This window comes from Phocoena phocoena, chromosome 13 (assembly GCF_963924675.1).
Source record: "Phocoena phocoena chromosome 13, mPhoPho1.1, whole genome shotgun sequence".
In the NCBI taxonomy this organism is placed as follows: domain Eukaryota; kingdom Metazoa; phylum Chordata; class Mammalia; order Artiodactyla; family Phocoenidae; genus Phocoena; species Phocoena phocoena.
Window position 1 is genome coordinate 14,179,840 of NC_089231.1, and position 13,719 is coordinate 14,193,558.

The 13,719-nt window shown below is 44.0% G+C and overlaps 1 protein-coding gene across 1 annotated transcript in view; it reads right to left on the reverse strand.

Annotated features, from left to right (window-relative positions):
• Positions 1-1,320: 1,320 nt before the first annotated feature.
• Positions 1,321-13,719, reverse strand: part of CDH20 (cadherin 20) — a 60,801-nt gene continuing 48,402 nt past the window's right edge. The window contains exons 9-11 of the mRNA XM_065889972.1: positions 11,191-11,308; positions 6,136-6,387; positions 1,321-2,011 (exon numbers count right to left, since the gene is read on the reverse strand). Coding sequence (XP_065746044.1) covers positions 1,506-2,011; positions 6,136-6,387; positions 11,191-11,308 — 876 coding nt within the window. The 3' untranslated portion in view covers positions 1,321-1,505. The remainder of the gene's footprint in view (positions 2,012-6,135; positions 6,388-11,190; positions 11,309-13,719) is intronic.

Consider the following 13,719-nt stretch of genomic DNA (forward strand, 5'->3'; position numbering starts at 1 on the left):
GAGCTCATCCAGTATTGACAAGATGTACATATTTGTACATATTTTTGGTACATATTTGATTTGCCAACAGAACAGAGATGGAAGTAGCACAGTGGCCTGCTTCATTGGTGGCTGTGTGCAACACACTCTCACAAAACAAAAAAAATATGGGCTAAACTCACTATTGTATTGCTGGTGTTATCAAACCATCCTTTGCTCTTTTAAGGGATGGGGAAATGAAAAATATTCATGAAAAGCTTTACAGCTTTACAGTTTAAACCATACATTCATCTGATCAGTGACCGAAATAGAATGCACAGCCTCATACTTCTGTGCTGTTGTCTTTGTTTTATCAATGAGCCCCAGCCCCAAGAACCTGAGACTAGGTCAGGATCACAAAACCTTACCTGCTCAGCAATTAAACACATGTGCAATAGACCTTCCCTTCTATTTAACTTTTATTAAAAGAGATGCTAAGGTACTGAGATGCAGTACATCATATTTATTACCAAAATTATTAACAAATATACAAAACTTATACATGTAATTTTCTTACATCCATTCTCTATAATACTGATTTGTGTTCAAGTAGGTTATCTACAGTATGTAAACATCCCTTGAATTGACCTCACACAGATTAGGAAAGCCCTCTAACCCATGCTTTTATCAGATACTTCTTTTTTTTGGCTTTCATTTGTAGAATCTAATCTTCACATTTGGCACATGGAAGAGACATCTACAGTGCAAAAGAGGCAGATTTTCTGGTTTCCTTCTGAATAATTTTGCAGGGGCACAGTTAAAGAGCTGAGAGAACAAGAGCACTCTTACTCCATGGAGGTGGATTTGTTGTAATGCCAACAACTCTTGGTTCAGCCATTAAACTTGAGCTTAAAGTCAATGCCTCTTCCTTCTCCCACCCCCCTGCCCCACCCCCCATGCAAGGTCAATTAGGCCTTAACCTTGTCTTAAAAGTATTAAAAGAAATTCCATCCATCCCAGAACAAGTAGGTTAATTTCACCAAGGAATAATTTTTCAGTGTTCTTTTATGGGGGTTGGTTTGTGCAATGTGATGAGCCAGCAAAACTTTTAAATGGAGAAAAAAACATTATTAAAAATAAAAACAAAAAACGGATAGGAGAGTAGAACTTTCTATTTGCTTTCAACTGCCACCTCTGCAATGAAAAGCACAGCCTATCTGAGGTGGCAAAATGACCAAGTGAAAGGCGGAGAAAAGTCAAGCCCGCCATACTTAACCTTGGACTCCACGCCTTTGAATACAATATCACAAAAACTAAAAAAGAAGAAAAGGTCATTGGAGATTCTGCCCCCCTCTTCCTGTGTTTCCTTTTGATTATTTAACTTAATCTAACCAAGTAAAGCTGATTCAGAGAGAGCTCCGCTCGCCCGCTCCCCCCGGCAAACTCACTCTCCAGCAGTCTTGCTCTTGCGGTTGGCGGCGCCTCTTCCGCGAAGCCTCCGCCCCAGAACGGCCGGGTTTGGCCGCGCGCCGGCCTCCCGGCTTCCGTCACCACAGGGGCGCGGGCCCCTCCGACGCCCCGTAGAGCTCCGCCAGCTTCCGGAAGCGGGGTCCCCAGTCCGTCAGGAAGTCGAAGCTCTGCTCCGAGTCGGAAGTGGCGGACTGCAGGGAGCTTAGAGACCCGGCGACCGAGCCGTCCCCCTCGAACATGTACGTTTGCAGGGAGTCGAAGGGCGCGGCCCACAGGTCCATGTCGGCCTCGTAGAGTTTGGCCAGGACGTAGCTGTGGACGGTGCTGTTGACGGCGCACGTCTGAGGCACGTAGCGGGAGAGGCTCTCGATCTCGGGCAGCATGTCCTGCCGCGTCTTGGAGGCGCCGCCCGCCTGCGCCTCCCGTGGGTTCCACATGGCTGCGATGTCGAAGGCCTCGGTGTCCTCCTCGCCACCGCCCTCGTCGTCGTAGCGCACGATGTTCTCGTGGATGTTCTCCTCGTCGTCGATGATGTATGGCTGCTTCCGGTGCCTCCTCATGGACAGGATGAGCAGCACCAGCACTGCCGGAAACACAGAGGACCGGGTGTTGGCGGAAGAGCCCCGGCCGTGTGGGCCGAGACCAGAGCTCTTGAGTAACACAGGTAGGGGAAGGGCTGTCTGGGAGGGGAGAGCAGGGGCAGTGTTTGGATATGTGACCTCACAGGGTCTACCCTGTTCTCACTCTTCCTGCACTGTTGGAGAGTCTGTGGGCGAGTGAACGCTACGTGACATGATTCCATGTGGTTTAAGTAGAAGTTGCATGTAGAGGCTCTGCACACACCTTATCGCTTTGAAATGTGTGTGCGTTTGTACACCGAGCCACCCAGTGTAACATCTAATTAACAGAGCATGAAGCCCTGTGGCCCCGTGGAGTATATGCTAGGGATCAGATCATGTTTTCTGACTGCGTAAGGACGAATACGTGTTTTTCCATTATAATGTGAAAACCTTACTGTATAGGTGGAATCCTGCTTTTTTACATTAGCCTCTCAATAGGATCCTAGTTTGTAAATATACAGTGGACCCTGGAACAACATGGGTTTGAATTACTGGGGTCCACTTAGCTGTGGATTTTTAAAAATAAATATACACTGCAGGACTACTGCAGTTGGTTGCTGCAAATGCTGAACCATGGATACTGAGGGCCGACTATAAGTTATTCACAACTTCAGGGCAGGTCTAAGCCCCTAACCCCACCCCACCATTGTTCAAGGGTCAATTGTGATCATATATTAATTAAATGAGTATAGACACATGTGTTAAATATGAGCCAAAGTCTTAGTCTTTCTATGTTTTCTCCAAAAAATAAGAGAGCATAAATGACCATCTTTGTCCAGTTAACTCAGATTCCTCAGAAAAACCTTCCATTAGAGAGGAGGTTGTGACTTTCTAGATCTAAGGATGTTCATGGAAGAGAGGGAATGAACAGTGACATTTTATATATATTCATCATGTTATCAAAGACACACCACACTGTTAGATGTGCCCTTGCAGGTTTGGATGAAAGTTTATCCCAACGTTTTTTTTTTTTTTTTTTTCCCCCCAGGATGTGTTCACTGGGGTTTAAAGGAGAGATGGAGGTAATCCCATTGAACCATTTATCTCTGTGAGTAAAAATGTTTTCCAGGAAGTGTGTTGAGATTTTGGCTGTAGAACTTTTTTTTTTTTCTAGCATGCTTTGTTACAGCTGGTGAACGGTGACAGCTAGACAACACTGCAAAATAAGAGCCCAGTTTATCCAAGGGGTGGGTGGGGGGGAATGGAGTACAGTCATATGCCCAGTAAGATTATGGACTAACTTAAAAAAATAACAGTAATGGTTTTTTTTTTTTTTTTTAACAGTAATGGTTTTTTAAACTTGAATGTGGAATGTGCTTTTTGTAAATTGCAGTGAATGATGTTAATACATGATATTTTCCTGAATAGCTCGGGTGACAAAATGCACACACAGGAAACAGTTATATACTCTTGTATTTTATCTCTGTGCAAAAATGTAACTCATAGGCTAGAGGACTATGGGATTTCAGAGAAGTGGACTAATAGGACTTTGATGAAGTTGGGGCTTGAACTGGGCATTGGAGGTTGGGGTGTGATTTGGATGGATGCAGGGTGGAGAAATGGGATTCTGAGTGAACTTGCTGTGTTTGTGGGATTCAGTAAGGAGTTACTAAACTCAAACATTTTTTAGACATTATCTGAAGCAAAACGGAAACAAAGTAGAATATGACATGATTTCTGTTTTTACAAGCATGCAATCGAAGGAGATAATAGACATTCATGATTAATATCAAACAGGTGGTGATAGGACTATCATAGAGCTGCAAGAGTTTTGCAGAGAATACAGAAGTAGGGCCAGTTTATTCTTCCTGGGGACCTGAGAAAACCTCCACACAGGTGACACTGGAGTGCTAGGTGTGGTATTTCAGAAAATGCTGGGAAGCAATATTAGAAAAGTCTTTGAGTTTGTACTGGAAAGAATTCTGATGATATAGAATTAGGCAGTTTATAGAACTCTGAAAAAAATGAAGATTGCTATGTATCTTATTTTTAGGTAATCTTATTTAAATATCAAGTATTATATAACCCCCTGAAAATCAAATTTTGGGAAAAATGATCCTATTCAGCTGAAGGGCTTCCCTGACAGAAGAGAATCAGTTCTAGGGATGTTTATTCTTTAGTATCTATAGGCACAGTGCATAGGGCCTATGAGATTTTCTAGGAACTAGATACATATTTGAAACATGGAAAAAAATCCATAGTCAAAATTAATGTGTTAATATAATTATCCACAAAATGTAGTATTTCTTTGACAAATCAACTGCAGTTCAGTCTTACTCAGTTTTATGAATTATATTTAATGTGGGATGTACACTGTTAGAAGTGAAAGTGCCTAAAACTCTGAGGATTTTATGACAGCTTTGCTCGGTTTAGGTGCTGAAAACTGTTTATTCTGCGCAATTCCAAAGGCAAGACATAATGGGTTTGGGAGGCACAAAATAAATCGCCCCTTGCACACCGCTTCTAACTTGAGAGCCTCTTTGTGCCAGCCTCTTTAAATCAGTCCCCCTGAAGTGGTGGCTCCTTCTACTGTTTGTGGGCTAGGGTGAACTCATAATGTAGACATTTCCAAAGATAGAAGTAAGGACAGCCAGACTGGAAGTTTCTCCTAGGAGCAAGTTTCTTCAAAGGCCTCTTTCAGGGTGTCCTGTTATGCACTCAAGGACTCCCAGTGCCACCTTATGGATACTCAGGGAATTGCAAGAGGGTTTTATTTGTCAGTACAGAAAGGGACCAGAAGCCGTAACAATCCTCTCTGATCCAGGGATCCAAGGACTTTGAAAGGTTACTTCTTTATACTGTTTTTCCCTTCATGTAGCACTGAACTACATGAAGCATATTCCACAGACCTACTAGAAATTCAACCAAGCAACTGACATTTTAGTTAGACCTTCTTTCTTTGGTCTGACTCAGTCTCTTGGTTTGGAGGTAAACCTGGGATCAGGGCTTAAATTCTAATTTTAATCCTCAAATCTTTTCCCTTACTAGGATTTCTTCCATATTGAATAATATTACTATCTACTAAGTCTGCTTTTCTCTAAGCAAAATAAGTATGCTGTGAATTATTTCAGTCAGAAGAGTTGGCAGATATGTACAGATAGTTTTTTGGTTTCAGGAATTGGTTTAGATGTTTTACTGTTTGTTTTGAGTGTGGATTTTGAGGATAATAGCATGAATGGCCTTAGTACAAGGGAGTTGGGAGCTGCTTTGCAGTATGACTTTAGATGAAGAGGAAAGGATCCCCTATCCCAGTAGTGCTCTCCCACTGGCCTGTCATCACATCTTTATTTCACAAGTAGAGGCAAACTGACCCTGGTTAGAGGCCACGGTACCCAGGGAGGGGGGGTGCTAACGCCCCCAAACAGCTTACCCTCCCAGATATCCATGTGGTTCACTCTGCCACTTTTCAGATCTCTGCTCAGAGGTCGTCTTATCAGTGAGGTCCTCCCTGACCACCCTAGTTAAACTGGCACCCGCCCCTGTCTCCTGTCCTCTCAGGACTCCCTGTCCCTCTTCCCTTCTCTGTAACACTTACCACATCCTGAATCTGGGGATGAACATTTGGGGGAAAGGCCGTACTGCTCAGATGCAGGGATGTGCAATGCGGGGCCTGCCTGTGTTTCAGCCCTGGCTCTGCAACTGAGATTTGGCCTTGGGCCCGCCACTACCTCTTTGTGATTTAGCTACTACTTATCTGAAATGAGGGGGTTAGAAGAGGTGATCATCATAGCCTGTCCAAAATTATTATATAGGTTCTATGATGTCAAAATGAACTTGCTTTATTTTGAATTAAGCTCTGTGAAGGCTGGGGCATTTCTGTCTTATTAATCCCAGCACCTAGAAAGGCAGCCTGGCCTACAGTAGATGGTTGATATATGTGCTTTCATTTGGCCACAGAGGCCATGAGTTCCTTGAAGGAGGGGACTGTCTCCAAGTTCTTTACTTTTTCCCAGCTTTACTCTCCCACCTTTTCAATAAGCACGGTGTGGAAAACCAGTTCTGGCCAGCTGTGTCAGTGTGATAACGGAATGGCATCTAAGTAAGCACTTGCAGGACCCCACAGAATGGAGAGGAGCCACTTACTCACCTAAGAGGACAAAGATGCAGGCCAGGATGGCAATGAGGGCGCCGCGGCTCAGTCTGACTGGGAGCATGTAGGCCTCGGGGCTGCAGGACAGGACGTGGCTGTTGTCGTCACAGCTGCACACCTGGATAGTCAGCGTGCCCGTGCTGCTCAGCACCGGCTGCCCATTGTCCGATATCAGGACGGGCAGGTAAAAGACACTCTGCTCCTGCTGCCGGAAGCCAGACCTCCTAGTTAGAATCCGGGCAGTGTTATCTGAAGAAGACAGGGGTTCCGGGATCAAAAAATGAGAGAGAAGAGGAAAATGAAAGAACCGGCAAGAGAATTAATTTTTTGGATTGAGGAAAGCAAGGGGGCAGGAACTGGGTGGGGAAGGAGAGAGAAGGGACAGCATGACCTGGAGGCGGTTAGCTACAGCCACCGTTGGGTTTTTTGGGATCAGCAGTTGGATTCAGAAACCAAGATTTTTGCTTGCTTCTAGGGAAAACCCTGAGGCCTTTTTTAATAGTCTGTCTTACCCTTTGTGACAAAGTGTCCAGGGCAAACTGTCAGACTTCAGATCTAACTGAAATGTCCCTGGGGAAACTTGACAGAAATGAACAGTCGCTGGCGACTTGTGGTCCCTGTTTGTTCTGGCTCAGCAGCTTTCCAAGGCCCTGTGCTGCTTTGTGCCCCCGGGAAAAGAATGCTGAGGAGCCCACGCGGCTGTGGCACATTGCTTATTTTTGCCACTTTGGCTGGAGTTCAAGTCTTCTGCTATTTTCTTTTATGCCTCTGAAATGCAGTCACCAACTCCTGTGCTTTCTGATGAACCTGCTCGTTTAGCAGAAGCTTATCTGAAATCCCCTAATCATGACACACCCTGCTGTTTCCCGCTAATTGGTGGTCTAAGTTTAAGCAATTAATATGAATTTGGTGAACATTCAATACTCGTTTTTTCCCCCAGTTTTAAAGGGGATTAGCAAAATTGTTTGGTATGTTTCCACAAAGCTGATGTGTGTGTGTGTGTGTGTCTGTATTTATATTTGCCTAGTGTAATGTTTTGGGATCTTTTTAAATCTATGTTCTCAAGTTTTCTTGAGTGGGTTTGACTTATAAATCAGATATATTTTCTGGAAAGCTGGTATCTTTTTCAGCAGAGGGAAAGTTTGAGAGATGTGGTAGGACGTATAATCAGTGACAAAGCTAACGTCATCAGTATGGAAGGTCCTCTGGATGTGTTTCACATTTCACAGGGAAGAGTCTAGAACTTCACAAAAAATTCTGAGAGTCTAGCCAAAGTAAACATTATTCAGACCAATATCAATATTTCTGGACATAATAAAGGACTATACTTTTCTACCCTCTTGAATTTGGGCATGTCTGTATCATTTGCTTTAGATGATGGAAATGAGCAAAACTGATTCGTGTCAATTCCGGACAGCAGCATGTATCAATAATAGCTGGTATGTTATTCTTGTGCTCTCTTGCCTTGTTGTAATATATGAAAGAACATTAGAGATGGAGAGCCAGGCAGCCTACACCTGGACAGCTGTCCTTGGTCGCCAGACCCACAGTCAGCTTTATGTGAGCAAGAAATTAACTTTAGTTGCGTTAAGCCACTGAGATTTTGGTGTTGTTTTTTCCTGCAGCCTAACCTAGCCTATTCTGACTAATACATAATTCCTTAATTAACTTTTCCACCTCCTCCTCCCCCTGTTTTATCATGAGAGCAGTTGTTTTTTGAGTGCTTATGTGCAAGGTATTTAGACTTTACATGCAGTATCTCATTTAATCTTTACCACCATTTGGTGAGATAGTGATAATCTCACCCTTTTACAGTGAGAGTTAAGGCCTAGAGAGATTATGTAATTGGTTCAAAGTCACTAATTTAGTAGAAGAGCTGGGATTTGAACTCTGGTCTCTTGACTCCAAATACACACTCCTTCCATTGTGCTGTGTAACCGCTTACTTAGTTTTGTAACGTTAATGTTGAAAATTATTCAGCTAATTGAAATCTCTTCCTGCTTTGGTACAGGCCTTTTCCCTCTTACTTCCTTCTCAGTGGAGAAAGATAGCAGTTGGTTACCAACCTGAAGATTATATTCATATTTCCACCTACCACACAATCCATCTTCTTTGCTGTTTTCCAGATTTAATAGCTAAGTACTAGTAATTTTGCTTCACAGTTTCAGTTTCATTTTGTTTTTGTCAGAAGTAAAGTTTTTCTCGAACAGAAATCTTTTTTATTTTTCATTTTAATCAAGGGCAGTTCATCAGACTTTGAGAAAGCTGGAGAAGAGCTGAATTTCATATAAGTATTACATTATGCCTACTATGCATCATAGATTTCTTGATCTCAGAATTATTTAAGATTAAGAAAAAAAGATCAGAGCATCACGTTGCTGAGGCTAGTCCTACAAAGGAGCTGCAAAATGTAGCCACTTGCAAAATTCTGTTGAATATTATAACTGGAGCTTGAATAACCCATTTGGATATAGTATCCAGGGTGACACAAAAATTTTGTGTGTGTGTGTGTGTGTGTGGCTAAAACAGGAGGTCTCAACTTTCAGTCCCAATTTTAATACTTACTCTCTATTCCATGGGCCATTTACTTTCTTTCCTTATCTATCAGATGAGACAATGAGAATCATCAGAGGCATTAGTAACTTTCTTAAGACCTTAAAGGATTATTATAAATATCAAATAAAGCGAAGTATGGGAAAATGCGTGTGAAACTGTGAAGTATATGGACAATCCTTTTCACAATGCTTTGGGGATTAAGAAAGGCTTTACTTGAAATAGTGCACTGTTGTGTTCATAAATGAATATCATGTTTTGGGCACGGGAGTTGGAGGGCTTGACAGTAGATCCACCACATCAGATGTTGGTCAGGTTTTTTTTTTTTTTTTTTCCCGGTACACGGGCCTCTCACTGTTGTGGCCTCTCCCGTTGCGGAACACAGGCTCCGGACGCGCAGGCTCAGCAGCCATGGCTCACGGGCCCAGCCGCTCCGTGGAATGTGGCATCTTCCTGGACCGGGGCACGAACCTGTGTCCCCTGCGTCGGCAGGCGGACTCTCAACCACTGCGCCACCGGGGAAGCCCGGTCAGTTTTTTTTTTACCGGTACACGGGCCTCTCACTGTTGTGGCCTCTCCCATTGTGGAGCACAGGCTCCGGACGCGCAGGCTCAGCAGCCATGGCTCACAGGCCCAGCCGCTCCGCGGCATGTGGGATCTTCCCGGACCGGGGCATGAACCCGTGTCCCCTGCATCGGCAGGCGGACTCTCACCAACTGCGCCACCAGGGAAGCCCCTGGTCAGTTTTTTAATGAGCCTCAGTAAAGGATACTCGAGGGATAAATTGTCATGAGATTAAGAGTTCGTTCTTTCTATTGAAGATGTTCCAACTTCCGTTTTGAAAAAAACCTTCCAAGAGATGAGCCATTTCTTTTTATAGTCATCAGGTTCCAGGGGCCCATATTTTTAAGGTATTGGCCCCATGAATTGGTGCCCAAAGTCATTGTTAAGAAATTTGCAAAAAAAAAAAAAAAAAAAAAAAAAGAAATTTGCAGCATTTTGCTGTGTATTGGTTCAGACAAATATCAGAGTGGAGGAATAGAGTGACACTTGGCTGAAAATTTGAAGAAACAGTATAATGTATTATTTTTTTCCCCAGGATTTCTACTATGAAACCTATCCTAGGGAATTCCTTGGTGGTCCAATGGTTAGGACTCCATGCTTCCACTGCAGGGGCAGGGGCCCTGGGTTTGATCCCTGGTCTGGGAACTAAGATCCTGCAAGCCTTGTGGCACGGCCAAAAAAAAAAAACCTATCCTGAAGGGTCTGAAACAACGTTTTGCAGGAAGGGTTTCCAAGTGAAGCAGATAAATGAATAATTCAAAATTTGACCCAGTAAAAAATATCAGGATATTTAATTGTAGCACTTCTGTTGTTATAATTTATATTACTCTTCCTTTCAGAATTATCATAGTGATTTGATGTAGATGATTAAACAGATGACTAAATGCTTTCCATTTAGAAGAAAACAGGTTTGATATTCTCTAGTTTTAATAGCAGAATATCGTGTGGGGTGGATTTAATACTTTAAGTCCCAAACAATTGATTTTTGGACTAAGACTAGGTATGCCTAAATCATGACTTTTTGTTACCCTTTGTTTAGATTGTTCTGAAGTGACAGAACTTTAGAATTGGAATAAAAATGAGGCCACCACAGCCCAGAGAAGTGATGCCCTCCCTCTCCAAGGTCAGACAGCTAGTTGGTAGCAGAGTTAGCAACATAAGGGGTTCACTTGACAGATTTAAATTATTTTTTCACCTGCTCTGACCTTTCTCTGAAAATCTTCTGGCCAGAGTACAGAAGCCCCTCCTTTCCCCATCTGTGCCCAATGAAGAGTATGCTAGGTCTGTGAACTCCTTAGCTGGTCTGAATGCTTTTTGGAATAGAGGGGTCTATAATTCCATTCTAGCAAAGATGTAGAGGGAAGCACTTTCTGGAATAGGGAACCCCACCTGACTCTTCTTTCTGAATCATTCCAAAATAATAAAGTGGTTTCAGTGCCAGAAGTACTGGTTGTGTTCCTGTATTTGTCCTTTGCTCTTAAGTAACTCAAAAGTTACTTAGCCTTTGTCTCCCTTTTGTTCTGGGAGCTTTCACTGTTTCCCCCTTTGATCCGTGCTTAGAAGTGTTCAATCAGGATTTTCTCCTTGGGCCTCTTTCTATCAGCTTTCTCAGATTCTTCCTGTAGTTAAAGAACATACAAACATGGCTGCTCTCTGTGGGGATGAAGGAAGCCTGTGTGCCTCACACAGTGTCTGGCCCAGAGCCTGTGCTCAAATGTTTGAGTGAACTGACTGACTGAGTAAAAGTTTCAGAATCAGCAGAGGACGTTCTTTGTCTTTGATGTTCTGAAACAAAACTTTAAAAGACCATACAAATTAACATTAATGTCTTTCGTGCTATTAAAGAGCAGGTGACCTCTGACACTGTTTGCATGGTATAGTAACCCAGAGTTTCCAGCCCACGCTGTAGAAAAGCATCGGTAGCCAGCTGATTACCTTGGTTGTCCCTTACGGTGAAGTTGGGGTTGTTAGCAGCCTCAGGAGCCAAGCTGTAGTAGAAGTGCTGGCCATTGCGTGGGTCATCTTGGTCCACTGCGCTCACTGTCTGGATCAGCTGAGGGAGGGACGTGAAATCAGGTGAGTCAGAGTCAAAAGAAAAGCTTCAAGGGCAGGGGGGATCCCAAACCCTGAAATCCAGTAGTAGATTGTTTTACCTAATGAGGACATCCTGAAACTTCCCTCGGCAGTCTCTGTGCCATCACACAGTGCAGAATTGAATTTTGGTTTATTGTTGGGCCTGAGTGTGTTAACAGGCACACGGTAGATGATACCTAAATGCCTCAGATGTTAAGACATGGACATAACACACTATTCTCACCCCAGGTCTGGCCCCTTTTAGGCAGTTGAAACAGAAGACTTTGAGTGAAATAATTCTGGGATGCCACAAGGTCCTGCCTGTTTCCCATTTTTTTTGTCCCCTCGCCTCACCTTCTTAGCCTCACATTTGGGTTAATATTTCATGGTCAGATTGCTGTGTTTGAGAGGCCTCTATTTAAAAATGACCAGTACCTAGTGGGAAGTAAGCAGGCACTACATTGATTGTGTCAGCTTAATGGAAAACAGATGTGAGGGGATGGGTCGCAGAGCAGTCACTCTTTGTTGGCAGGAAGGGGAGCTAGACAAAGTGTAGAGCACAAGACCCCCAGGGTGGGCTTTATAGAACAGACTGGAATCAGAAGCAAGGCTTGGGGCTAAGGAGAGGAAGAGGTAGAGTGGCTTCCTCTTGAGCTCTTTGGCCAAAATTTTGCCTTTTCCATGTGTTTTTCAAAGTCATAAGTTACCATGAAGGTTATGAAGATCAGGATGGAAAAGTTCCTAAAGAAAGCAGTGAGAAATAACACAGTTGAAACACTGGCAGGCAGACTGGGGGGATATAGAACAGGTGTCGAAGGGGTGGTCTCCTTCCTGTGTGTTTGCTCTCTCGCCAACCAACGGCACAGACTCCCCCCACCCCTCTCAGGCCTGGCCCTGTAGACACCACACTCCTGCTGTCAAAAGCTGGCTATTAACAGGGTGGAAAATGGAACATTCAGGGTCAGCTGGAGGGCTGAGGTGGGCTTGCTTGGTCTTTCTTTCTTCATCTGTAAATTAAGGAGGTAATGCTACCCTCACAGTATGCGGAAGATTAAATAACAGAGGGGAAAGCTTCCAGCGAGGGGCCTGCTGGTAAACATGGTGTTGCTCAGACCCCCTTCAGTGAAGGACTTTATACCTTCACCTGTCAGTCTCTTTGGCGGTTGCCTCAGTTGCTGAGAGCCACCTACCCACAGTCACCACATTCTTCCAGGACAATCCATATCCTGTGACTGATGCGATAGTATAAAGCCTGGCCATCCCATTTCAACTCAGGAGAACCCTAGTCCTAGAACTCTTTGAAGTCATCCAGGGCTGTTAGTGGGTCTGCACTGCAGCTGGACTTCTCCTTTTGCCCAGTCTTGCAGAAGTTCTTCCCTTCCAAGGGCATTGGCCCCAAGGGCATGCCTTAATAAACATCTTAGACCAGAACTCCATCTCATTTATGCCTCCTGGTGAACCCAGCTGGCAGCGGGGCTCTGTTGAATCTAAAGGTCGGGGGGATGGAGTTGCAATAAAGGAGAGGGATCAGGAGAGCACTGAAGATAAATCTGCCCCACAGTCCAGCCTGGCGTCAATGCTGCTCATACACGAGGGTCACCCCACTGCCCCATTCCTGCCGAGACACATCCTGTACATTCCGTCTTGCGCATGGTGCCAAACACGTGATGACATGTTTCTTCATGAATGTTATAAATAGGTGATTATGTATAACTTGGGAAACAGAAAGTCATTTCAGAACATCTGACCTATGAAACTGTATATATGTATATTGGTGAGGTGGGGACCTGAGGCATATGATGGGTTGGTTACAGGGCTTTAAAGAATGGGTGAGCGATGATACAGGTCGGGAGCACCAGAGCCTGCTCTCCTGGCCTCCCCTCTCCTGGCAGGTCCAATTTCATCCTCAGCCCTACTTGCCATTCAAGATTCTGCTCAGCAGGTGTCACGCCGCCCTCAGCCTGCACCAAAGACGTCGTCTGATTTCTTTCTGGGCTTCGTTTCTCCCTAAGAGGAAAGCACACATCCCAACTTGGCAGATACAAAGCTATTGACAGTGTCTGACAAATCTAACACAAGGAGGCCTGATTCTTCATAAACCAGACATACCTACTGAGCTGTGTGCTTTTGAAAATCTTCAAAACATGTTCCAGAGCCAAAATCAAAGAGTAGGGTTTACGTATCTTGGGCTAAAGATGACAAATATGACAGACTATGATAGACTTGTGGCTCACAGTCTGAACTTGAAGTCACAGATAAACCATGCTTCAAAGGACTGTATAATAAATAGACAATTAGAAGATAAATGTAGAAATGGGAGGTGTGCTTGTGTGCCGCAAAAACAAGAGAGGTGGTAACATGCTATTAACCTGTCCTTCTGGACTTCCCTGG